At 38.9% G+C, this 24,781-nt stretch overlaps 1 protein-coding gene and 1 long non-coding RNA gene across 7 annotated transcripts in view; one reads left to right on the top strand and one right to left on the bottom strand.

The window, feature by feature from the left end:
• Positions 1-24,781, bottom strand: part of LOC146469355 (uncharacterized) — a 192,036-nt gene that overhangs the window by 46,417 nt on the left and 120,838 nt on the right. The window lies entirely within an intron of this gene.
• Positions 730-12,863, top strand: LOC146469362 (uncharacterized). Of its 5 annotated transcripts, none has more exons than XM_085123399.1 (2): positions 730-769; positions 9,742-12,863. In XM_085123399.1, the coding sequence occupies exons 1-2, from the start codon at positions 745-747 to the stop codon at positions 10,881-10,883; spliced, it is 1,167 nt and encodes a 388-aa protein (XP_084979525.1). In that variant the 5' UTR covers positions 730-744; the 3' UTR covers positions 10,884-12,863. The 5 variants fall into 5 exon arrangements, with proteins under 5 accessions (XP_084979525.1, XP_084979524.1, XP_084979523.1 ...); XM_085123398.1 differs by lacking the exon at positions 730-769 and adding an exon at positions 3,688-5,346; XM_085123397.1 differs by lacking the exon at positions 730-769 and adding an exon at positions 5,353-8,863.

The following is a 24,781-nucleotide window of genomic DNA, read 5'->3' as shown; positions in this document are numbered from 1 at the left end:
CAACATAAAATTACCTTGCACCGCATAATGAGCTCTACCACATAGTAAAGTACCGTACTTCTCAAAGGCGCCGACTTTCGGCATTTGAATGGTCATACTTAAGGATTTCATTTACAGGCGGCTCAAAAGCTACAAACATCTTGTACTGCATACTAAACAGCGCCAGAGGAAAGTACGGCCGAGCACTTTTAACAGCTTTCATGACACTTAAGAGGTAGAGCCACCTTGTACAGCGTAATGGGAAATACCGCAAAGGAAAGTTTTATTGAGTGCCGGTCACACTTAAGGATTTCACTGATCCAAACACCGTCAAACGAGTTAGTCAGGCATCTTCGCCACCTTGCACCGGACAGCATTTAATTACAAACATTTCCAAAGGAGGTAATGCTTAGTAGCATTCATTTGAATGTTAACACTTAACGATTTCATCCAGACTCAAAACTTGAACCACCTTGAACAGCATAATAAACATCACCACAGCAAAGTATTGCTCAGTAGCTTTCATTTGAATGGTAACACTTTAGGATTTCATTCACAGACTCAAAAGTTAGAACTACCTTGTACAGCATAATAAAAAAGCACCACAGGAAAGTAATGCTCAGCAGCTTTCATTTGAATGGTCACACTAAAGGACCCCATTTACTCATTCAGTGTTGGAACCTCCTTACCCAACACATTAAACAGCGCTTAATGAAATCGCCGTTTCTCTTTCATTTCATGCCATCTCAAACCAGGTAACGTCATATGGTTCGAGGCTTGTATGAAAAAGGTTAGTTTTCTTAAATAACTGTTTTGGGCATGGCCAACTTCAAAGAAGCTCAAAATCAATTTTCACCTACAACTAAGAAGCCAAAGAAATCAAAATGCTATGTTTAGAATAGTAATGTATGAAATGAAAGTATGTAGACACAACGTTTTTATTTTGCTATTTTAATGTCTTACCCTAAATTTAAAGTCCGTTTTGTTACTCCGGTTGTCTTTACTAAATTCCCCTTGTCTGTGTCAGTCTGGAGAAACAGCATTTATTTTTAAGAAGATTAGCACGCCTAAGTGATCTGGATATAAAAAGCTGATGTTAACGATCTTCTTGTGCATTTTTATAGAAGACTTTGCTTTGTTGTGCGTCCACTGAGCAATGTCTTCTTGTAAAACACATACGTATAAAAGATGTTTTTGTTTATTTTTTAAAGTAAATGTCGTGATTATTTTATCTCCCGTTTTAAATCTCTTTTCCATTTGTTTTGCGTAATAGTCACGCGAAAACACAATGTACGTTTGAAAGAAATGCATTTTAAAGGGGATTTTCGGCGGTTGGCAGACCATGAAATATTTCCCCATGTCTGAGACTTTCTACGCCCCTCTTATGTAAACATAACGTGGGGCGTTCGCTCACGTTCTCCCAGCATCAAATAATAGTTGTTTTATTCAGTTCTCAATGGCTTCGATGATTGATTAGAGGGATATTGTAACTTTCGTTGCGGCCATTGAAATGGGAATTATATAGCTCTATTATACCAATCAATTCACGTCATCCACGCTTCAGAATTGTCTTAAACCGTTGCTTTTGTCTTGTCGTTTTCGATATGTTTGTGTTTTATGTCTACACAGTTGTGTTCCAGGCTGTTCATAGACGCTGTTATCAAGCCGGAATGTTTAGCGCTCCAAACATCTTGACCCCAAACAAGATTACAAAAGAGAGATTAGATTTAACGGGTTAAAAACCGTTCAAACCGTTAAAAGAAATGACCAACGAAGCCAAAGGTCGAAGATTACTAGCTTGAAAAACCTCCGTTTAACACTCATCGAGGCGACGAGGGGCCATCTTATCTTTTTGGGTGTAGGTCATCGCTCTTTGGTCCTCTTTCGTGAATTGTAAGTAGTGAAAACACAGCCCACTTGAAATTCTTCATTTAGCAATGCCGAGTTTCCAGCGTTCTCGAGTTTCATCGCCTGCAAAATGCACGCTAGTTTAATTTAACGCGTTCCCTGTAAATATTTTGTCGCTTTCACCGTGAAAAAAACAACAAAGTGGGTGTTAATCTTGCTGGATTTTTTTTTACAATTTTTCCCGACCTGTCAGGTTGGGAGAGCATATCTTTGTATGGAAATTTGGGTCTTGTTTTATCCCTTGCGTGCATCTTCAAGCACATAAGCGTTTCCTCGTTGACAAGGCGGCGAAATATCAAAACATCGGTTATCGGAAAAATCTGACAAGCTGCTCTTGATGAACGTCAACGCGTTTTGCTCATCTCACGCGAGGGAAACACGCATGAGGCGTTGTGTTGTTTACTGCGATCGACCGTTCCCATTATATCAAGAGTAAGAAGCTAATATTTGCAGCTGCCATCTTGAGAACACAACCGACGACATCCTGGTTTGTTAAAAGGAAACCTGTATCATCTAACTGGCTATTATATTCGCTGCAATATTTGTATTGCGTGTGCCAAAAACAAATTTCTCTTTAAAGGTCCTTGATGATTCTAAAACCGTGGGCGCACAATATGTTTTGCCTGTGAGAAAATTCAAATTTTTTGCTGATTAACTCGTTTTTCTGTTAACATGTGAAGCTATTTTCGATTGCCGGCGGTCTTTCTCGCACCGCGCTGAACAAATTAAATAGGTAATATCGGTTGTGATTAGTTTTGTATTGTTTTGGTTGTAGTTTCGCAGGGGAAATTGTTGGTATAAGGCATGTGGATTTTTGTCTAGTGGCCCTTATCTGGTTTGTATACAACAAAGCTAACGCGGAGTCTATATCATTCTTTTTCCTGACTCCATTTGTTTGAGTCTTTGGCGTATTCTGTCGACCCTGAATAGAAATTTCAAGAGTTTTGTTCGCATAAATTTGAAATTAAATATTCACTTGCTTTGCGAAAGCCTGCCATGGTTTATTTGGCACGAGTTGGATAGTAATTGTAATAAACTTAGCCGCAAAATTAAAGGACGCCTCGGGATCGTTTTAATACAGCTGGAAGCAAAGGGTTTAATGACATCGTGGAGAGAATAATTTATCGTTAATAAAGCAATGCGAGTGAGACAGAACCTTCAGTGTTTTTGGGGGGAACAGCATAAATATTTGGCTTTCTCCAAATTTTACACCACGCCCCGCAAAATTAAGCTTTTGAATTTTTTATGGAATAACATTCGGTGTTTCTAAAATTAATGCTGGGTCTCATTCAAACCCGAAGGTTTTGTTTGTTGTAAAACGGTCCAACCGGTTGTTGCAACAAAAACATTCACTTACCATAGCTTTTAAGCATTTTCACGATATTGACAACAATCTCCGCAGGGAGCGAACCCCGAAGAATAGAGAGAAATTAAGTCTTTAAAATGTCGCTTGATTCCTCTGCGTGTAACAAAACCAAAATGAGCATGCCATATTTCGTTTATATTTTGATTGTTTTCTCGCCTTCTTTGTCTCAAGATGTGTGGTTTTCTCGCTCCACAGGAGGTTTTAAGCTATCGCTTCATTCCATAGAAACACGCTCATTCTTAATAAGAATTTACACGGCTTAGAATTACTGTACTTCCTATTATTTAAGTTTCTGCCTTAGAAATAGAACACCTTTGTGTATTCCCCCAACCAATTTTGTAAAAAATAATTATTGTCTTGTATAAATGGAAAAAAAACAACTTTTATTTTATACATTACTGAGGAAATCGTAAATTTAAATTCCACCTAAAGGAAATTTAAATTTGTCAAAATATGTCCCAGTTTCTTGACACAAATTGTAATGATTTTTTTTTTTGTCGTCTGTTATTACATATGAATGTTTTGCTCAGAACAGAAACCACAGAGTAATTTATTCTCGCTGAAAGCGTGAAAGTCAATCATCTTCTTCAAACGTGTAATTCGCTATAGAAGGCAGCAATAATCAGTTTTTAATCGTGTAATATGCTCACGGAAAATTAAATTAACTTCACCGGCCAGTGAAATGATTTTTCTAAACGTGGTTTGGCTTTTTATCGTCAAATCTTCTGAATATTATGAGCAACAGGAGGCTCGACTGTCGATTTGCATAAAACAGTGTTGTCTCTGTTTCTCGCTTACATTTTAATGAGGCTGGGTTTACAAGAAATCGACCCAATAGGAATGGTCCGTTAGGTTAGCATTGTTGAAGAAGCTACCGTTACTATGAAGGCAGTAGACATCAACGAAAAGCATGCATTAAGATAGATAAATCGCTTTTTAGTGGCGCCGTTTCTCTCGCTTGAAGCCACATTGAATCGGGCAGGACAATCGTCTTACACGAATTAAAAACACCATTCATATTCCCTTTTAAAAATTAAACCATCTAAACACCTTACACAAACAGTAAACGAAACCATGACGGTCAAGTCAAATTTCATCGCTTCTGTTTCCCTTTGTTCTGCCGTCTTCACGAAGCGGAGGAAAAAATTCCCCGTTCTGCTCAATCGTGAAAAGAAAAGGATCCCTTCGGCAATTTTTCATTGCAGATGTAATTATAATGATCTGTCGGACACCTAAGGCTTGCTGGAACAAAAGATTTAACAGCGTTCTCTGTCGTTTGCGAATTACAATTCCATTATCTGAAAAAATACTACTACGTTTTGTTTGCTGACCAAAATAATTGGCTTTTGCTGTTTAGCTCCTCCTCTGTCACAACTCGCGGGTCCAAAAATATCGAAAGTGGCAAAAAATCAAGTCGCGTGGGATATCCTAGAATTTCCAACGAGAAATTTGCTTCGTTTCGTGGCGATTTTCGACGCGAAAGTGACTTTGCTCGAGTCAGCACGGTCAGGGGAGATTTTAATTGGGGGTTCTACCTAAATTAAACGTGATTCGTGCCATTGTTAATGTTTGTTGTTTTTTGATTTTTCCATTGTTAACCCGTGTTTCTGCCTCAACGCTCGGCCATCGAATGATTGATAGGTGCTGTACATTATAAATTAATTAACATTGTTTGCAGCGTAACAATATATCAGATGATCACACCCGCGCTTGGGAAAAAGAATAAGCTTGCAAACAACGTAACGGTTCGTTCGCGGCCAACGTCGGGCAACCAACGACAGTGCTCGCAGAGCGCGGATGCGGTTAAACGGGTCCTGGCAGACCGTTCCCTAAACATACGTCGGGGCAAGCGTGTTTTTCTCTCCGTAGCGCTTCGCCTCACCAATTTTTACCAGTTATATCTTGGGAAGTTTTGTCTAAAGTTATAAAGAAATGGTTTACGTGGTTAGAAGTTGAGCGTACGCGGCTGCTGGCTAAGCCCGCAGTTTTCAAGATGCCGAAATCCTTCTTGGTAAAGAACAAGAAAGTGCGCCGCGCTGAAGACGAACTCCAGGACAGCACGAAAGCCGCTCAAGGCGAAGATAAACCTCCAGGTAAGGGCAAGCTTCAAACGTCCCTTCAGGCTAAAATAGCTTTAGTTCCCGTGTCTACTTGACTCTTGACAAATGATGCTGCTCGTAGTTTTCTTTGTAACATTTACCGTACGCAGTTCACCGTTATAAAGTGTCACAGCATTACGAGCGCAGATGTTAGCGAATGAATACGAACCGTGCTATAACGGCCACTGATAACTTTTTTGGTCCGCTCGCCGAGCTTGAGTTTTGCGGCTCAAACCTGCGGCTAATTCCTCGGGGCCGTTTTGATTTCTTCGAATTGGGACTTTTTACTTCGGCCTCGCGGGGTGTTCGGAAAGCAACTCTAAGAACAATGGGGATATGTTACTACAAACAGTAAACCGATGCTTATCAGCCAAAATCACGGCTTTGCCAATTGTTTCCCGTTTAAGAGCTTTTTACGATCGCGGACGAAAAAGCGTGTTTAGGCGAACTTGGTTTGATTTTCGGGGTCAAGGAAGAGGAAGCCTGCGTTTGTTTCTGACGCGCGCTTGTAATCTATTCAGCTCTTACGGACTTAAGAATTGGGGTTAAATGGAACGGATATACGATAGGGGACTGTTAGGCCGCAGCCTATTACATGGTATAATGTTTGTAGTCTGTGTGCACGAAAAACACACGCTGCCTAGTCACGAAAAGTAATTCGAAAGCTTTCAGTGATTACATTGTGTAAACTGAAGTCCGAGGTACAAAGGCCCTGACAGCCGCGAATTGGCGGACCGAATTGATTTTTAGCGCTTAGCTGCGCTAAATATCGGCCCGAATTGTAGATAAGTGTTTTGGTCTAGTTTGAAAGATAATCAGCGAAAAGGAATTCAACAATGCAGATCATTGATTCATTCATATTCAAATTTTGCACTGTGTAGTGATAAACGCCATCTCACAAAGGGACTAATGGATACATCAATTGATATACAATAAAGATTTTGTATAGCGTTTAGGAGGGCGCGCGTGTCTTCCGTTAAACAAAATTATTTTCCGTGTATGTTTCCTTCTCAAGAGCGATGATTCGTGGTCGGTTTACCGCGATCCCTCGCTCACAATTCCCTGAACCTCGCGAGAAAATTCGCGTGAAAATTGAGCGCTAGATATCAATCAACCCAGTCGTAACAATTATGGTTAATTTAAATTTATGTAAATTCTCATCGCTTAAAATGCGAGACCTTTCAGATGCTGTCCATTTTTCGTGGTTTGCCAAATGACGTGTAAACCGATTCTCCACTTGTCAATTTTCCCGTGTTTGGACGCATTTATTTTCGAAAACAAAAACTTCGTCGGCACTTTTGTTTTTCCGCGCACATTTCCACGCCTTTTAAGAAGCTTTTCTGTGATTTCAAGACGAGACCAAAAACACTTCACGAAACGACAAATTTTAGATGCAAAAAGGACCGGCATCTCTGTCGAGAACGGAGGGCTTTTGAGCTGCGTGAACGCAGCAGATGGTCCACTTTTTAATTCGTACTTTTTTGGCCGCAAATTTGACAGTGACACTACTTAACCCCTTAGCCTAAATGTCTTTCGATCAAAGGCTTTTCTCGAAAGTAAAACACTCAAGTGTGCTTGCCAAAGGTTCCGCGTTGAACTGAATATCACTACATAAAACGCGAACTTGACACTAGATCCGAAAGCGCTAGTTTTGGTTTCGTAGAAACAGATCCAATACCGAGGAAATTTCTCGCGGGCGTCTGCAGATTTTAGCAGGGTTTGGCGCACGTTTACTTTGAGGCCATCGGCCTAATAGAATTTTAATTTTCGCCAGCGTGTTTGTTAAGGTTCCTGCTAGGTGATAGATTTCATTTAATAAACCACTTTGTGATTAAGAACATTGCTGGGCTTTTAATTCAATAAATTTCTCCTTTCTGCGATGTGTCCAAATTAATGAAATTACAGCGAGCTGGGCCAGCTTTAATTGAGTCGAACAGAATTGAAAGCGAGCTGAAAACACACCCGGGCCTATCTATCTGATCACTCGACACGTTTGTTCAACGAAATGCAAGCTTACAAAATTACTGTGAACTGAGCGGAAAATTTTCTTCCTGTGTTTGTCACCGTTGAACGTAATCATTGTCAGAAAGATAAAACACTCAACACAATATGATTTTATGGGCTTATTGTTCAGGCCAAACTCGTGTACTCTATAAAATAAGAATCTTTGTGTTTGATGTTAGAACGCTCGACATTTCATATTTTTCTCTCCGGTTGTTTGTTTACCCTGCAAACCTGTCTAGAAGGCCACTTAAGAGCTGCGCATTATTTTGGCAGTTTCCTCGGCAAGATTTTATTTATAACCATTTTGTGTGCTTTTCTTTTAACTGTAATGATATATTTCCTTTTAACGTACTCTTAGACTAGTCGATAAGAGGTGAAGATTTTTTTATGAGTATCGAGTTTATCTGGGGCGAAAAGTTAATTTGGCAAGTTAGAAGATGCAATCTTTTGCCACCCGAGATCTTCCTCACCGATTTGGAAATCTTTCAAAAATCGATATTAGAAAGTAAATCCGTTGAATGAATATTGTTTGTGAGGAAATAAAAATCTACGTTTAGTTTCTTTATTTGCTTTCCTTCAATGTCACCAAGTGAAAATGGATTTATTGTAAATCTCGATCACTAGAGTTTTATTGATTTCCACAACGGTGTACTTTCGATCGAACTTTTCACCTTGGAGTTGCAAATTTCTCAGGTTACTTCGAATCCGAAAATTACTTTAAGGAAAGAGACTAAATTACAGCTTCTTCTTCTTTTTTTTTTTTCTTTTTTTTTTCTCGCACCTGTGTCACTTAAATGACAAATGGCGGCCTAAGAAGTGCTTTCGATGACCGAGAAAGAAAGTTTTTGTTTGCGAAATTCAATTCCTTTTGACTTGTACCCAAACTTTAGTTTTTCCTGTTTCAAAAGTGCTTCATAAGTTGCTTTTTTCTGATCTTTCATCTGTAACACGATCGTACTTTATAAAACTAGCCAAGGCCCTCCTTGGCGTGAGCGTTCACTTAAATTCACTGACGTCGAATTTTGATTGCTAAGCGAAAAACGTTTATCTTCAATTCCGGTGGAAATGTTGCATTTTGTTTGAACCGATTTTGTTTTAACTTAAACTGGCGCAATGTTCGAAACTAGGTATAGAATTTTCCTTTGTGGTTTGATCCGCACGAAACTGAATAAAACCTTCTTTGTGGCGATAAAACGACCATACTCGAAAAGCACTTTTATCAGATAACACATGTTTGGAGATTAAGAAACAAGGTTGAAGCACTCTGAGAATCTGAAATCAACTACTCTATATTCATTTAATGCAAGGGCTCGCTCTTCACAATATGGCCGATTTCTTTCAAACCGCAAAATGTGATATTGTAGAAACGTGGACGTGAAACATGATATGATTCATCCAGCGTCAGTTTTGCCTCCTGCTTTCACTAATTTGCGTTTTATTCTCGTAACCAGTTTGAAATTAGTTTTTCTCGGTGTCAAGGATTTCAAAAGTGTAAAGTGTTTCGCAGGTACTTTGAGTAAAGTAATAAGTTAGAGTGGACTTTGCGCGACAGATAGTTTCACTTTAGCTGGGTGCCAGTATTGTCTTCCTTTATTAGCCGAACACGTGGGAATTGTATTCGATTGCAAACTGAAATTAAAAAACAAAGTGTTTGTTCCTCCTTTTTGCTACAGGTTTCCTGGTATTTTTTTCCAGTATTTAACAAATCAAGAAAACAAAATTATCAGTGGCAGTGTTTGATTTCGTTCATGTCCGTTTTCCATCTCCCAAACTTTTTCTCAAAACCGCAGATGGCATGCGTTCATTATTTATTTCACGACGCAGTTAAATTGCCCAGAAAGATCTGAAAAACCAAAGGTGTTGAAAAAGCTACCCGTCGATATTAGTTTGTAGTTAATTTGAACTACCAGGTTATTAAAACTGCGAAGCCAAAACATTGAATTTGTCAGCCGAGGGTATGCTTGTCTTTCCATTCGTGGACTTACACCCCAAAAGCCCTTATTTGCTCAGCAACTTGTCCTGTGAATTTTTAAGAGAGTAATTTTCCTTTCTTTCTCTTTTAAATTCTACTAAATGTACCAACCTGCGATGGGTTTGAAGGCATTGTATTTTGCTTCTTGGGCTTAATTTTTTGATGCGTTTGCGTTTGAAAATGGATTTGGTTTGTCGAACAAAATCTCTTGAATTAGAAACTGTGCCTAGCTTGACGTAATGTGGAAAACTAAGCTATTAAATAACTGCCTTCAGTAGGTTATTCATGATTCATAAACTTTCGGAAAAATTAAAGAGCCAGAAGACTGTTTTTACTTAATTTACTCTCGATTATTGTTACTGTGTCCTTTGATTTTACAAACGGCAAAGTGAATTTCTTCGTTGCTTTCTCAGATGATCAGCGTGTGTTGTCAGAAGATGAACAAGAACTAAACAAGGGAAATCCAACGGCCGATGAAGAAAAGAACGGAGACGATGATTCTAAAGAGATTTTACTAAGCAAGGATTTGGAGCAAGAGATGGTAGTCTCTATTCCGAGGTTACAGTGTGAAAACGATGCATTTTCAAGAGCGGAATCACATACAAAGCGAGAAGGAACTGTTGAACACGCAAAAGGTTTCAACGACTTGTGTTGGTGGAGCAGTATTAGTTCAAGATACGAGTTACAAAACCTTCCTCCACCTCCTAAACTTATCAGTTCTGTTCCTAGAAACGGTCTATCGAAGGTACATCATTCTCGCTCACCCGAGCATCATTCTGTGATTAGCTTGAGTCAAAGACACCATTTTCCATTGACAGCGAACAGTTTTGGCGTGGTAAACTTTCACGAGCACCGAGTCCCCGCCATTTCCGAATCAATACCTGTTCGTGCATCTTTGGATGGACTTCGTGAAGTATCGTTGAATCTTCGTCATGCGTCGGAAGGTCATCGTGAGTCCTCGCTGTGCCCGAGCATTCCGCAACCCACGCCCGCTCCACAGTTTAATGGCAATCACTTCTTTATTCACAGCCATCCGTTTTTAACGCCTCACCAACAACAGGACTGTATTTCAAACCTTCAAAACAAGGAACAGGACAGGAAAGGCGGAGAAAGCGACGAAGCGAAATACAAATGTGAAATTTGCAACAGTTCCTTCACACTACAGCGCTTGCTGAATCGCCACATGAAGACACATTCTTTCTACAAGCGCTACCACTGCCAGTTCTGCACCAAAGGCTTCAATGACACGTTTGATCTCAAGCGCCACATAAGAACACATACAGGAATAAAGCCATTTAAGTGCAGCCGATGTGACAAGTCGTTCACGCAGCGCTGCTCGCTCGAAGCGCACTTGACTCGTGTTCATGGTGTGGTACACAAGTTTGGCTTCCGAGAGCGACGCTCCAAAATGTTCGTTTGCGAAGACTGTGGAAGCACTTTTACGGAAAACTCAGATTTCATGAAGCACGTACATGAGTTTCACCCCGAGACTGAGAAAATTATGAGAGCGAGGAGAAACGGAGGATTTGCTCCAAAAATTAAAGGGCCTAGTTGAGTATCTTAGGACGTGATAAGGTAACCGGATTTTGTAACAATCTTTTTAGCCTTTAAAGCCTAAGAGAAAGTTAAATTCAAGCTCAAAAATGGATTTTGAATTTGAACGAAACTACCTGATTGATAGCTTCAAAGTGAAGTTCAATACAATTTCTTCTTTCTCACGATGAATGTCGCATGTAAAAGACGCTCGCTTCACGCGAGATCTGTGCGCTGGAGTCGCGCGATCTCGCGTGTCTCTATTGAAGGGAGCTAATGGTTCCAAGAAGCTCTAAGCGTACCCAGATCACAACAAACATAACAAAATCAATTTATTTTATGGAGAGAAAACCATAAGAAAGAGAAATATGGCAAATTTTGAAGAGAATGGGTGTAGTGACCCCCAACGAGAACAAGCTAAGTTTTTCAAGGTTTGGACGAATCTTGTTCCTTTTGAGGAATTAATTTCGCTCATGAAAACTTTGTTCTTTTCTAAAGTTATGCCGGTGTAACGTGGATGTCTCTGTCTGGTACTTTCTTGTGGATCTGTTTGTTTTTCATTGTTTAAGTGAAAATTTCCTACACATTGTCAAATATACAATTTGTTGCTTTCCTTAAATGATAAAGATTTTATTGATTGCAGCTTTGGACACGTTCCTCAAAGTTATGTCAAGTTTTTCTCTGTAATAAGTGCATTTCTAGCGCTGTTGAATGTTTACATTGCCAGTAAAATTCGGATCGGCGTTATAAATTCCGTGTAAAAACACTTTGGAAAAGTTGAGTTCTAATACTTTTTGTTTGTTCAAATGCAAATATTAACGAGCAAATTTTCTTGAGCCTGTTGATGGTTCACTGTCTTTTGGGGAGGGATTGCAGTATTCACATTCAGTCACACGTTTTTAAAAGTGTTGCGTCATTTTAGCCGAATAGACAAGACTAAACCTCATACTTTTTCAAAGGAAATCTTATCGCAGAAATATTTATGATATTTAATGAAGGTGGTGTTGTGTCGATAGAGAGATTCAGAAAATCGTTTACGGCAAACGACAGAAACGACTCCGTGATCATGTTTACCCTATATTTGCGCTCGCTGTTTTCAGTTTCTCAATAAAACTGAGTAGTTTTGCGTTAGCAACAAAGGTAAGAATAATTTTGTACGATCCTCATTTGTGTACCAATGTTTTCAACAAAACATAAACGCGAATCTCACGTTTGTCGTCTGCCGTAAACGTGATTCTAAATATCTCTAATGTTACATAAACCTCAGAGATGCCAATATTATATAATATTGTAACGCTCGGTGAATAAGTTGTAATGCAGTGCGTTCAAAAGTATTTCACTATTTTCGCGGCTTGTAGTTAAGATATAGTTACCATAATCATACTTTGTACATTTGAAGATGATATTCATTCATCAATCCAACACATTGTTACTACTATTCATCTCTGTATGATGTAGGAAAATAATTCTCTCACTCTCGGGACTGTTGTGTGGGGTTTGCGTACGTAGAATCCTGAGGCTCTTTGACCACCGGTTAGTCGTCTGGCGAGACTCTAAGGAACTGCAATTTTTTCACCGCAGGAGTTTTACGGTAAAACAATGCAAGCCGTTTCGGAGCAGCCAATCAAAAAATTTAATTTTTTCGATTTCTCCAGAGTATCTCTTAGTGACCAACCGCTGGCCAAAGAGCCTGAGGATTCTGGGTACGAGATTCTCTGTGGATAAGTTGTTTTACCTTTTTGCTGTAGAAGATGGTTGAAATCTTAGAGTTTGGCCATCCAAATGAAAGCTACTGAGCAATACTTTCTTGTGTTGTCATTTATTATGCTGTACAAGGTGATTCTAACTCTTGAGTCTGTAGGTGAAATCCTAAAGTGTGACCATTCAAGTGAAAGCTACTGAGCAGTACTTTTCTGTGGTGTTGTTTATGATGCTGTATAAGGTGGTTCTAACTTTCGAAATCCCAAAGTGTGACCATTAAAGTGAAAGCTGTTGAACATTACTCTCCGTTTCTTACTCATTATTTAGAGAGCGATAGCGCCTGGGAGTGAGTTGGTTTAAGGCTCACATTTAGTGCAGCAAATATAGCAGGTTTTGGTTGATTTTAAAAGCATTAGCATTAGCATTAAAAATGCATTTAACATTGAAGTAAAAATCACATCATAGTTGGATCAGTTAAGCAAGTGATGCTCAGATTTCTCCTCTACTGGCTGTCTTACTTGTACCACCATCCCTCTAACTAGGACACCATTGTGGCCTTGTGAAAGAAATGGATATAGTCAGGAGCCCATTACCGTAGTGCTTTTGTTATAGTGGCCTTGCGTTACATAATGTAACTAGCGTGACACTTTGAGTCGCAATTTCAATTTTTGTGAAACATATCTTTACTAGCGTGACACTTTGAGTCATAATGGCCTAAAATAGCTCTATATATTGCGTGACAGGTCGTGTAGTATTGCGTGACGTGTCGTGTCAAAACAATATAAAACAGCGCGACGTATCCGCGCGCATTAACAATCAAATTAGTCAAATTGAAGTCACAATGAAAATTTAAACAAAATCCCTTCAAAATTTGATGATTACAATTTAAGACTTTCCCCTAAATGGGCTATACAGGGCCGTGCCGCTGGATAGAGTATGGTTTTTGGCCCCTCTACCCTGAACAGGGTATATAATTTCTGTCCTAATCAGGGCCGGTCTTGATCCGTCCTCGACAGGGTATAGCTGCAAGACTGTCATCGAGTATTTAGCAGTCCGAGATCGGAGACGTTTATCTGTATTTATACAGCAGGTCATCAGTCAACATTAGATCGTTTTCAGGGCAAGATATTAGCACTATCGTTTTCAGTATCCGAATAGGGTATTAAGATAACGGACGTTATCCTACACAGGATAGGTATTTGAGGTTATTTTTATCTTAAACAGGGTCAGGGTTGCAAAACCCCAGCGGCACCCCTATACCCAAACATGGTAACCCCCCTCCCCCTCGGGCTAAATAGACGTATGTGAAGACCGAATCGTAAAGTATTTTATTTATGTTTTAGATCCGAGAATAAGCGTGAGTTTAGATGCAGCTACACAAGCAGTTAGTCCATTCTCGCAATCTTATACCCAGCGAACTTTCGCTACAGCTCGAGAGTTAGTTTTTTCAAGACAAGTAAACCTTCATTCTGGTTAGGTTTTCCTCGGGTCATGCCAACACCTAAGCTTATTTGTTTTTGCAATATTTATGTCAGCGTGACAATAAGAAACGTTTATATCAGCGTGAGTGATAATCGCCGAAAATAGCGTTACGTTACGTGACAGATCATTACCACGCTCTATGATTGGTTAGCAGCAGGTTTTGATTGATCAACGTTTTCGATAAGTGTTGAACATAGTGCTCAGTAATCATCAATCTTGTACATGGTTGGAAACATGTTCTTGCTTCACGATCTTTAAGGCCAGTTATTTTTGTGAATTTCTTGCTTGGGCGGCAATTTTTGTTGAAACCAATCAGGAATGAGGTTTTTTTTTTGTTTTGTTTTTTTCAGATGTGCCAGCTGCTTTAATTTTTTGCTTAAGCTGATTCTTCTAATATTTGCATTCGCCACATCTGTGATTGGTTGATTTTACAGGTTAGGGTTAGATTGCCAGGTACGTTAAATTGTCAAGTAGGCTAGATAACCATGTACGGGTTCAAACCCGTACATGGCATTTTGACCAATCGCAAATAAGCTTTGTTGTATCAAACTTTGGGTTGACAATAGGACACATTTTTGTTCGTAAAACAAAGCTTGCGATTACCGAAGCGTAGCCTGATTACCCGCGACCGCGAAATTCAAATATCTTCGTAAGCGACTGTAGTGTTACAATGCCTCCTTTGGGTAGTGGGGTGTGAAATCAATTGTTGAGGCAGAAATATTCTAACGGGAGAGGACTGGGAAATTGGGATATGAAGAGTTTATTCACTCTTGCAGATGTCTCAAGGCTTCCAAGAGTTTTCGTTCAAGCATTCATTTAAAACGTGCAAACTAACCGATGTGACCAATCACAAATAAGTTTTGTTTTGAGGTCAACCTTGCGCTTCCCTTGACAGTCACACAGAGCCCCGTTGTTTAAGCAGACTACAGACCGTTGTTAAAATTAACAGAGTGATTCGTTCAATAAAGCTTTAGAATACAAATCACAAGAACAGGGGTTACAGAGTTACACGAAATTAGTAATTAGCACGAGAAAAAAACTGAATTCTGGTTGTTTTAGTCAGGTGACGCCATTGTGAAAATGTCCTATTTCACAAACCGTTTTATGAATGAAATCTCACTTGCAGTTCATATATATCTCATATATTTCCCTTTCAAAACGAACATAAATAGATTTATAAAGCTGCCACGCATGGCGAGAACATTTCCAGTCTTCTAAAGGTATTACATGTACAGCTATTTCAATTGACGTTGTCAGATCAAAGCTGAGCTTAAAGACATTTTCAAAGAGGCTGCAACCTCATCCATTTGATATCCTAACATTTCTTTCATCCAAATCAATGGCTCGCCATCGGATATCTTCACTGGACGGACGAGGCATAGCTGATTTTGATGAACTTATTCATAACAAAAATCCACTGAATGTTGAGGTCTTGTCTTATAGCTTTATACTTTGATCCTTCAACGTTAACTGAAATAGCTGTATACCCAAAGACTATTTGTCTGATCTGTCATAATTCCATCAGTGGAAAACTAAAAATCCTCAAATGTTTTTAAATGACTAGTGTTCTAAACACTGTTCTTGGAAACGTTTCACTTTAAAACTCAGAATACCTAACTTTCATAACTAGGCTCGAGTCCTCGCTTTAAACCTAAGTGCCATTCTGATTCAACCAGAACTAGGCGAGTCTTTGTTGGAAGCATCAGATATCGCAATGATAACCTCAAAGCGAAAATGAATCTTCAAACAAATTTCTCTGACTAACAATTGTCAGTCGCCTGTAAAACGTTGCGATTAGCAAACAGTATTACCATTCATTCATGTAACTTACCTGTCTACCGTCCTTTTATACAGAGAGAGGAAGACCGGATTGTTGGCCGTTTCCAGGCTACTGATGTGGTCTAGGTTCGTTGTTTGTGTGGTGATGTAGACCGTCAACGTGGCAAAATGCCATGCGTTGGTGTTTAATTTTCATTTCACTGTCTCCTGAAATGCCAAAACCACCGGTATCTCGACATACACCACTCCTTATTTGCTTGAATATGTCAGAAAGGTTTAGAGTGTCATTTAAGCTTCAACTGAGTGTAGCAAATAAATGCCAAAATTTATCTTTTTAACCAACAGACATTTTAAAAGGGCGCTAGAAATGTGATGTTATGTTTTAAGCCTGGGCCCAGTTGTTCAAAGCCCGATTAAGCTAATCCTGGATTAACGCAAACTTTGACTCGAGTTTAATTGCTAATGAACAAAGATTCTTCCAAAAGATTTTCGGCCCTCAGTTTTGACTTAGTCTTTTCTTTACCTTTGGCTTGAAATTAGCCTTTAAACCCACTTTAAAAAGCGACGATGAAAGCCTCGATTAACTTTTTTAAATCGTGGATTAGCGTTAATCGACTTTCGAACAACCCTGCCCTGGTGAATAAATGATAGATGTATTTTTTCAGTCAGTGACTCAGGAAAAGGAAAATCCGAGTTGTGCCAACAGGAGTCGAACGTATGACCTTCTGGCCCCGGTTCAGGGTTGTTCTAAGAGCGGATAACTCTATCCAGTGGATATATCGCTATCATCCAGCGGATAAAATGTACTCAGTCCAACCAATATATCTTAGCCGCTGGATAAAGTTATCCGGTCTTTGAACAACCAAGGCCTGATTGCTACAATCAAGAACAAATGGGTTGGGACAAATTCGAATTATGATGTCCTCGTACGTGCACGCGGCAGAAACACGGTCCGCGAGAACGTTAAATATCTGGTCACCGACCCCCACCCCCTACAATGCTGACTACGTGTAAGAAAAATGCCTCTTGGGACTTCAATATTGTATGGGGGGAGGGTGTTAGGGAGTAAAGTGCGTTGTAAAAAGATATCATGGCTTCTTTAGTTACTATTAAAATAGTATACTTTGTCAGATTTGTCCAAGACCTTTTGTCCTTGATTTTAGTTCAGATGCTCCATAGATTGTTCACAGTGTTCACAGTGCCCTATTTTCTCGTGTGATGGCGAGCGCAACCTAGAGTGGGGGAAGAAGGGCGAGAAAAATATACGCTATACAACCTGACGAGGGGTCCCCTCGGTATTTTTGGCACTGCGCTCTTCATTGTCAACCAAGATGGCGACATTTCGATCGAAGCTCGACAGTCACATGGGAAAATAGAAAACTGTAAACAGTCAAGGTGTTCTACCACGGAGCTATAACTTGTGGGTCATAGGTTCGACTCGGATTTCCTTTTCCCGAGTAAACTGTCGACTGAAAACAATATCTTTTAATCATAACTCACTCAACGATTCATTTCCATGGAAGAACTGTTTGGAAGCTCTCCATCTTTTCCGGGAGACCCGGTCGGTTTTATTGTGATAAAAAAAAACTAGACGTTTTACTGCGACGACGTTTTAGACCTCAAAATTTCGTAATATAGGATAATCAATATTACAAGCCGTACCTCCTGAAGAATATCCATTCTAAGTCTTTGAATATTTTGGTCTGGTGATCCTGCAAAGACTTGATCTTTTCAGCAAGTTTCGAAATGCTAAAATGAATAGCTCAGTAAAGCTATTGAATTGTCTGCTTTGCAACAAATCGAGGTTTTTAACCCCTTCACCCCACTGCGGCTAAACCTGGACTAATGTAATGTTGTTTTAACTTTTGAGTCTAGTTGTGACCATTTAAATGAAAGCTACTGAATAGTACTTTTCTGTGGTGCTGTTCATTGTGCTGTACAAGGTGGCTCTAACTTTTGAGTTTGTGAATGAAATCCTCAATTGTTACCATTCAAATGAAAGCTACTGAGCAGTACTTTTCTGTAGTGCTGTTTATTATGCTGTACAAGGTGGTTCTAACTTTTGAGTCTGTGAATGAAATCCTCAATTGTCACCATTCAAATGAAAGCTAGTGAGCAGTACTTTCCTGTGGTGCTGTTTATTATGCTGTACAAGGTGGTTCTTACTTTTGAGTTTGTGAATGAAATCCTGAAAGTGTGATCATTAAACTGAAAGTTTTAAACCGTACTTTCCTTTGGTGCTGCTTGTTTTTCTTCACTGATTTTACCAAATTAAATTTAGGATTCGTCTTCAATTTGAAATTTAAAGTAAAAAGGTTAATGCCAAACGTAAATATTATTTCAAAGGAATATACAGAATTTCTGTTCTATTTTTTTGTTACCGGGGAGCCACCGACTTTTTGGATCTGTAGATAAAGCCTCAAATGTAACCGTCCAAATCAAAGCTGGTAGCAACAACTTTGTTCTGCTTCGGTTTATTGTTTCCTCAATGTGCTAAAAAAAGTATTTTTTTTTTGTTCCAGATTTTTAATTTTGATGTTAGACACCTCTGCATGAAAAGAGTTCAACAGCTGTAACGACGTAAAAATTAGTTTCATAAAACACCCGTCACTTTGTTTAACCAGTTGCGAGATACCAAAGTGTTCCCAAACGGCGGGGTCTTCTGATTCGTTCATGAAGCTTCCAACGCAACGATTTCCCGAAACTAGAGATAAAATTAGCTTACAGTGCGACGCGCCTTACCGTGGCCACCCAACAACCTTTTGTTTTTCACAAGTTAGCCATAAAATACAAAACCGACATGTTTTCAATAATTCGTTGTTGCGTCACTTGCCTGTTGGACTTTGCAAGGAGGCGTGACCGTTAATCAAATTCGCGTATCCTGATTGGCTTACTTGTCAAAAAAAGTTTGTTGGGTGGCCACGGTAAGGCGCATCGCACTGTAAACAGTTGAGTGGAATCCAATTTGTTCTCTATTCATAAAATAAAATAAAAGACTGTTTATTAACCACATTGCAGTCGCTATAACTGAATTAAAAGTTACATACATGTTTCTAAGATTACGTTATCATAATAGCTACAACTATGTAATAATATGAAATGAAATGAATATTATAAATGCCCCTAGACAACGACCTAATATTACATTAAATTCCTAATATTTAAAATGCCTAATCACATTTACAAAATTAGCATCCTAGCTAGTGGTTAAGAGTAAAAAATTAATTGGACTACAGCATTACATGAAGTGTGTTTTATAGGTATGGCTACTGCTTGGTTGACACGCACATGTAAGCGACTCTCTCAAGACCGGGAACCATCGTATCCTCGATTCAAGTATGGACGATGGCAAATGGATTTAGAACAAAAATTCCGGAAATTCCGGATAAGCAATCGAATGGAAAAGAAACTTTCCGGAATAAAATTTCGGAATTTTGGTATACCTCGAGAGGTCCTATTAAACGTTCCGGAAATTCATAATGTTCCATTCGGCCATCCCTACTCGGGTCCAGTTTCTCCGATGTAAGTTGACTGCATTATTTCGCGAATGCATTAAATGAACGAGTTTGTTTTCTAGTCGGGCTTCGCCCTCATCAACCATCACGCAATAGAAATTTCCAGCTCAAGAGGGATCGGAGGGGCCTATTTTTTTATGGGTTAGAGGTGCGGGATGAGGAGACAAAAGTCTGTCAGGGTATTAATATCCTATCATTCTACTCCGTGAGATAGAACATCGGAAGGGTTTATGCAAGGGTATCAAAAAAAAGTGACTTTTTTGCCATGGAATAGAGATTGTTCAGATAAGCTCAATTTGGCAACACGACTGGTTATCATGTAGGAAAATTGGTTGTGTATTTTAATTAGTCTTTGTAAATATCCAAGACATTAGCTTCTCACTTTTCTTCAAAGAGAATAAAAGAGGCCATCCGACATGATTCACGAGAAAACCAAAATATAAAAAACTACTGTCCCCACATAATCACTTTATTTGTCATTAAGGTACACTAACTTGAACAAATTTCAATATTTTGCGGGCAGTCTTCATTTCATTTCAATCTGGCAAGTGCACCATGAAGGGTCAACGGTCACTTGACCAAATTTCTCGCAGAGTTGGAAAGACCATATTTTGATCAAAATTAGGGAAATGGTCAAGGCTGAGGTGCAATGAAGATCAAGAGACGGCTGAATTTTTTCTATGGTTTAAAATTTTGAACATTTAAAAGTTTTGAATGGCACATGTAGATCTTGCTCTCCAATAACTCAAGCATGTCAAGGCATAGCTCATTCTTGGTTGAGGTCCCTGCGAAGGTAAAACTTCCTTTCCTCCAGAGTCGCCATAAATGTATCAGGCAATTAAAAAAGCCTTGAAGTTTATATATTGTGGTCGTATCTTTTGTCACGTCATAATCGTTGTCAGGAAGAATTCTCAAATGAGCCAAAACACTGACTGTTATTTCAATTCATGCAAAAAAAAATAATCGGCCTGTTGTGTTTAAAATTTGATAAAAGAGTTTTATGTTTAACTGAGTCCCCGGTAGTTTCTCAAAGCTCATCAACATCACGAGCCTTTTGGTCAAATTTGCACACAGTAAAAATACCCGCGCTTTCATCGTTAGGCTAAGACCCTTTATAAGAAGAGGGCGTTTCCATTAGTTCGCCCTCTCAGTCTGCAAGCCTTAAACTTCAGATTTCAGGAAAATCAAGCAATCAACCCGCCCCCATCCCCATCTTCTGCCCGTGTAATTATTGTATAAATTATAATTTTCTAGTTTTCCTTTTTTCTGGCCCTCACCTTTTGCTAGAGCTTTTAATTTCTTATTGTTACCTCGTCGTTCGTCAGTAATTAGCTTAAGTTTTGTACTTTTAAATAAAAAGCGGCCATGAACAATGGCCAAATTTATCCCAAAGTGAAGCGAGTTTGTGTTCTGTTTCCAAGGTTTTTCTGAAACGCTCTTGCAAACAAGCTTGGCTGTTGACAATTAGAATCGATCTAATCTAATGTTCCTCACAATCCCAAAAGAAGACATAAAAGGGCGATCAATGAAGTGAAAAAGGAATGGCCTTGCAAAGTGTCGTGTTTTGCGTAACATTTCCCGACTTGCATGCTTGCAATATTTCTTGTGGAATCAAAATTACCTCTAAGGAGATGATACTAAGGCTTCTAATTTCATTCAAGAAATATTAGTTGTTTCTACCACAAGTTCTGTGTGCACAGACGGGAAAGCATCAGGTTTAACAAACAAAACAATCATCAGTAATGTTTTCGCAGCGCCGGATGTTTTTTTTTCTTTTCTTTTCCCGACCCCCGTCAAGACATTCATAAATGGTTGCACAAGCACATTACATTTGTCGTAACCTGGGCCCAGTTGTTCAAAGCCCGATTAAGCTAATCCTGGATTAACGCAAACTTTGACTCACATTTAATTGCTAATCAACAAAGATTCTTCGAAAAGATTTTTGGCCCTCAGTTTTTACTTAGACTTTTCTTTACCTTTAGCTCGAAATTAGCCTTTAAAACCATTTTAAACGAGCGCGATGAAAGCGCCGATTAACTTCTAATCGTGTATTAGCGTTAATCGCCTTTCGAACAACCCGGCCCTGGGTGCCAGAGGTTTTTTTTTCGCCTCTTTATAACCGCCGATGCGGTTATTTGCTCATTTTTATTTTTCAGACAACGGGGCCTCTGGAGCCAGGGTACATTTGTCGTGGAAGCGGAATAGTTTCTTGTTGAGAACGCCTAGATAGATAAATTTTTGAGGTTTCAACTGATCTTTTTTAAGTATTATTTTAAAAACGCAAAGTAATTGGTAGAAGCGACAACTGTTGAGAAATGTTTTGCCAGACTTATTTCACTTCCAAAACCAAATATTAAATTTTGCGTCCGTGAGTGGGGAACCAATCTTTCCGCAATTAATATATCCTGATTTAAGGGGCCTTCAGAAATGGTCCCCATTTTGATAGGCCGGCGTTTAGCACCACTAAGGCGATAGCATATTAATTAAGGCATACATTCTTGTCAAAACTCGCACTGGTGCCGTTTTTAGCAGTTGTTGATTGGTTCCAGCATCTAATGCATATTTATTACATCTTCATTTCACGTCAAGCAACGAACTTGCCGACAAGTGAAGACGTGTAAGGATGAACTCTGCTCTTGAAAATGTACTGAAATGGAAGGAAGAAGACTTGACTTCAAACAAACAAATACATATGGTGAGTATATATTTTCATAGACTTCAGTCCACAAACTTTTTAGCTCTTTGTAAGCGAGCGGGTCCTGGAAATATTTTGGCCTACGAGCTTGAACGGATTCAGTTCAACGTATTTTCCGAAGGACAATAATATCAGCATTCGCGAACGTTCAATTTCAGTTGCTATCACACAAAATTCTATCCTGAGAAAGAGAGGGAAAGAAAGGAAAAGGCTGCGAGGAAGTTGGCTGTTCGTCGTGTAATGTTCAAGCGATTTTGGATCATCTTGTTCGAAATGCTGTGCACGTGCTTTGAGGTGGCACCTTTGGTCCTTTCACGGGCTTCGTTGCGATGTAAATAGTATTTTAGTTTCTCTGACGTTCTGAAAGCGTGAAAATATACTCCAGAAATACTTCTTTGAGCCAATTTAAAAGCTTCAATGAAAATTTAGTTCTAAAATCCAATTTACCTTTAGAATCAAACTAAGTCAACCGTTAGGAAGGAACACTTACCGTCAACTTTTAGCGATCTTCTACATATTCAGATAAATTTTTGGTTTGATCAGTTGAATTTACAATTCTTCCGTAAATTTTTACATTTAACAGAACTTGAACTTCGATGAATCTTTTCATCTTATTATCTTGACTGATTTTAAAAGTCGGCAACCAAAGTTTAATAAGCAAGACAGCGATCGCTCAAAGTTGGGTTGATTATCAGATAGTTATATTACAAGGTTAAACTGCCAGGTACCAAGGGTACGAAAACGAAAATGTTGCCGTCATATCGAAGGCAGCAGGACAAAACTTTCAAAACTGAAGAAAACACAATTTTATTAAATCGAGTTTAAAACACTGACTGTTAACGACCAAAGAGATTAATCATGGGGTGGGGGGTTGGGAGGTGGGTGGCACCCCTTCCCGGCTCCCTTAAATCAGCGGAGTCCACATCTGGAGGGCTATACGAAGGATAGTTGTTCAAAATGTGAAGAATGCGACGCAAAATTCATCAAAGAGGATCAAGAACTACAGAAACGACAAGAAGTGGCAAAACTTGAAAGTGACACTGACAAAATACAAGTATCTATTTTTCTGGTCTTGCTATCAAAATCCAAAAGTTTTTTCCTCCTTTCAAACGACAACAAAATTTGGCTGCTTAATTCCACTACGGTGAAAAACGATTCCCGACATTTCATGGCTGTTTGGATATTTCCTTTGATTATTTTTATGGCACATTGATTACGGGTACGGTGGGGAGTTGGTGGGCTACGCAGTTTAATAGGGTTTTCAAGCCTGTTCTCAGTTTGGCTAGTTGTATAAGGTACTGACTCGCTGTACTATTAAAAACTAGATTACCTAGATTGGGGGGGGGGGGGGGGTAATCAAGAGTGTACAAAGTCATTACGACTTTTGACGTGGAGATTTTGTGTGACCTTTAGTCTCAAATTATCATAAGGGCTTTAGGGGAAGAAGACAACGAATGAATCAGCCTTGAAAATATTTCATCTGTTTTGGATGTTTTCTAATCGTGGCTCTCAAAATTAGCTATGAATCATCAAAGACCATAATACATGGCACCTGGCAGTTGAACCTTGTAAGCTTTTGTAGTTGTCAGGGGAACGTAAGGCTCCAAAGGGAATCCTTATTCCGAAGAAAAGCAAATGCACACGAGAATTTCTTCCTTTATTATTCATTGTACAAAATTACCTGATGAGCATTTAATTAAAGCGGTTTAATAAATCATTTATTTCCAGTCTAAGCAAAAACTTTCGGAAAAAGGTGACAATAAATTAAAAGCTACTTTAATGCCTTATGTTTTCTCGACATACAGCTATTTCAATTAACGTTGTCGGATTAATATCAAGCCAAAAGACAAGACCGCAATGTTTTGTGGGATTATTTTTTATGAATAATTTCATCAAAAACATCCCTGCACGTGCAGGTCATTGTACTGCTAATTACAACCCATTGTTTTCTTCAGGCATGACTGATTTTGATGAATTTATTCATAAAAATCCCACGTAAACCTTCGGTCTTGTCTTTTAGCTTCATGCTTTGAACCGACAACGTTAATTGAAATAGCTGTATAATAGATAAAGGGAAAGGTAAAATATAGTTCTCGAAGACAAGTGTTCAGTGCCAATATGTAGAAATTATTCCAGACGTTTCGGGCTTAGCCCTTCATCAGTGGAAAAAGATTTACGTATTGACACTGAACACTCGTCTTCGAGAACTATATTTTACCTTTCCCTTTTTATAAGTACAAGTGCCACGCAGCTAACGGAAATTTTCCCGTTAAACTTTTCTATATAATAGATAGTAAACTAGTGTCTGGTTGAAGTAATGTTTACAAAAACGCTTTAAAAGGTCTTCGGCATTTAAATTAGGCGCGAAAAAAGAGTTAAAGACCGCAAAAGACTGTTGAATCAAAAGTGCTATATTTCCTCGAAAAATATTCAGGCAATTGGAATTCAGTTAGGGAGCATCTAGTCATTCAACTCTTTGAAAATGGGCTTTATGCCGTTCACCATTTTGTTCTTTTAACTACTATGATTTGAAAGAAGGCTAGGGACAAAATTAAACTTGGAACAAACTGGACTTTCACACCAGTAGATTATTTACTCCAGAAATGTTTATCAAAACTATCAAATTGAGTTCATACCAGCTATTTTCTGATACCGTAATGAAATTTGTATTTTCTGTTACTAAAACGTTTTTTGTGAATTCCTACACAAATTGTCCGTTAGAATATAGGTTGATTTAGCAAGGAATGA

The sequence above is a fragment of the Pavona decussata genome, unplaced genomic scaffold, assembly GCF_977016875.1.
Source record: "Pavona decussata unplaced genomic scaffold, jaPavDecu1.1 SCAFFOLD_124, whole genome shotgun sequence".
In the NCBI taxonomy this organism is placed as follows: Eukaryota; Metazoa; Cnidaria; class Anthozoa; order Scleractinia; family Agariciidae; genus Pavona; species Pavona decussata.
The sequence above is the reverse complement of the archived record's forward strand: the minus strand, read 5'-3'. Positions and strand labels throughout refer to the sequence as shown.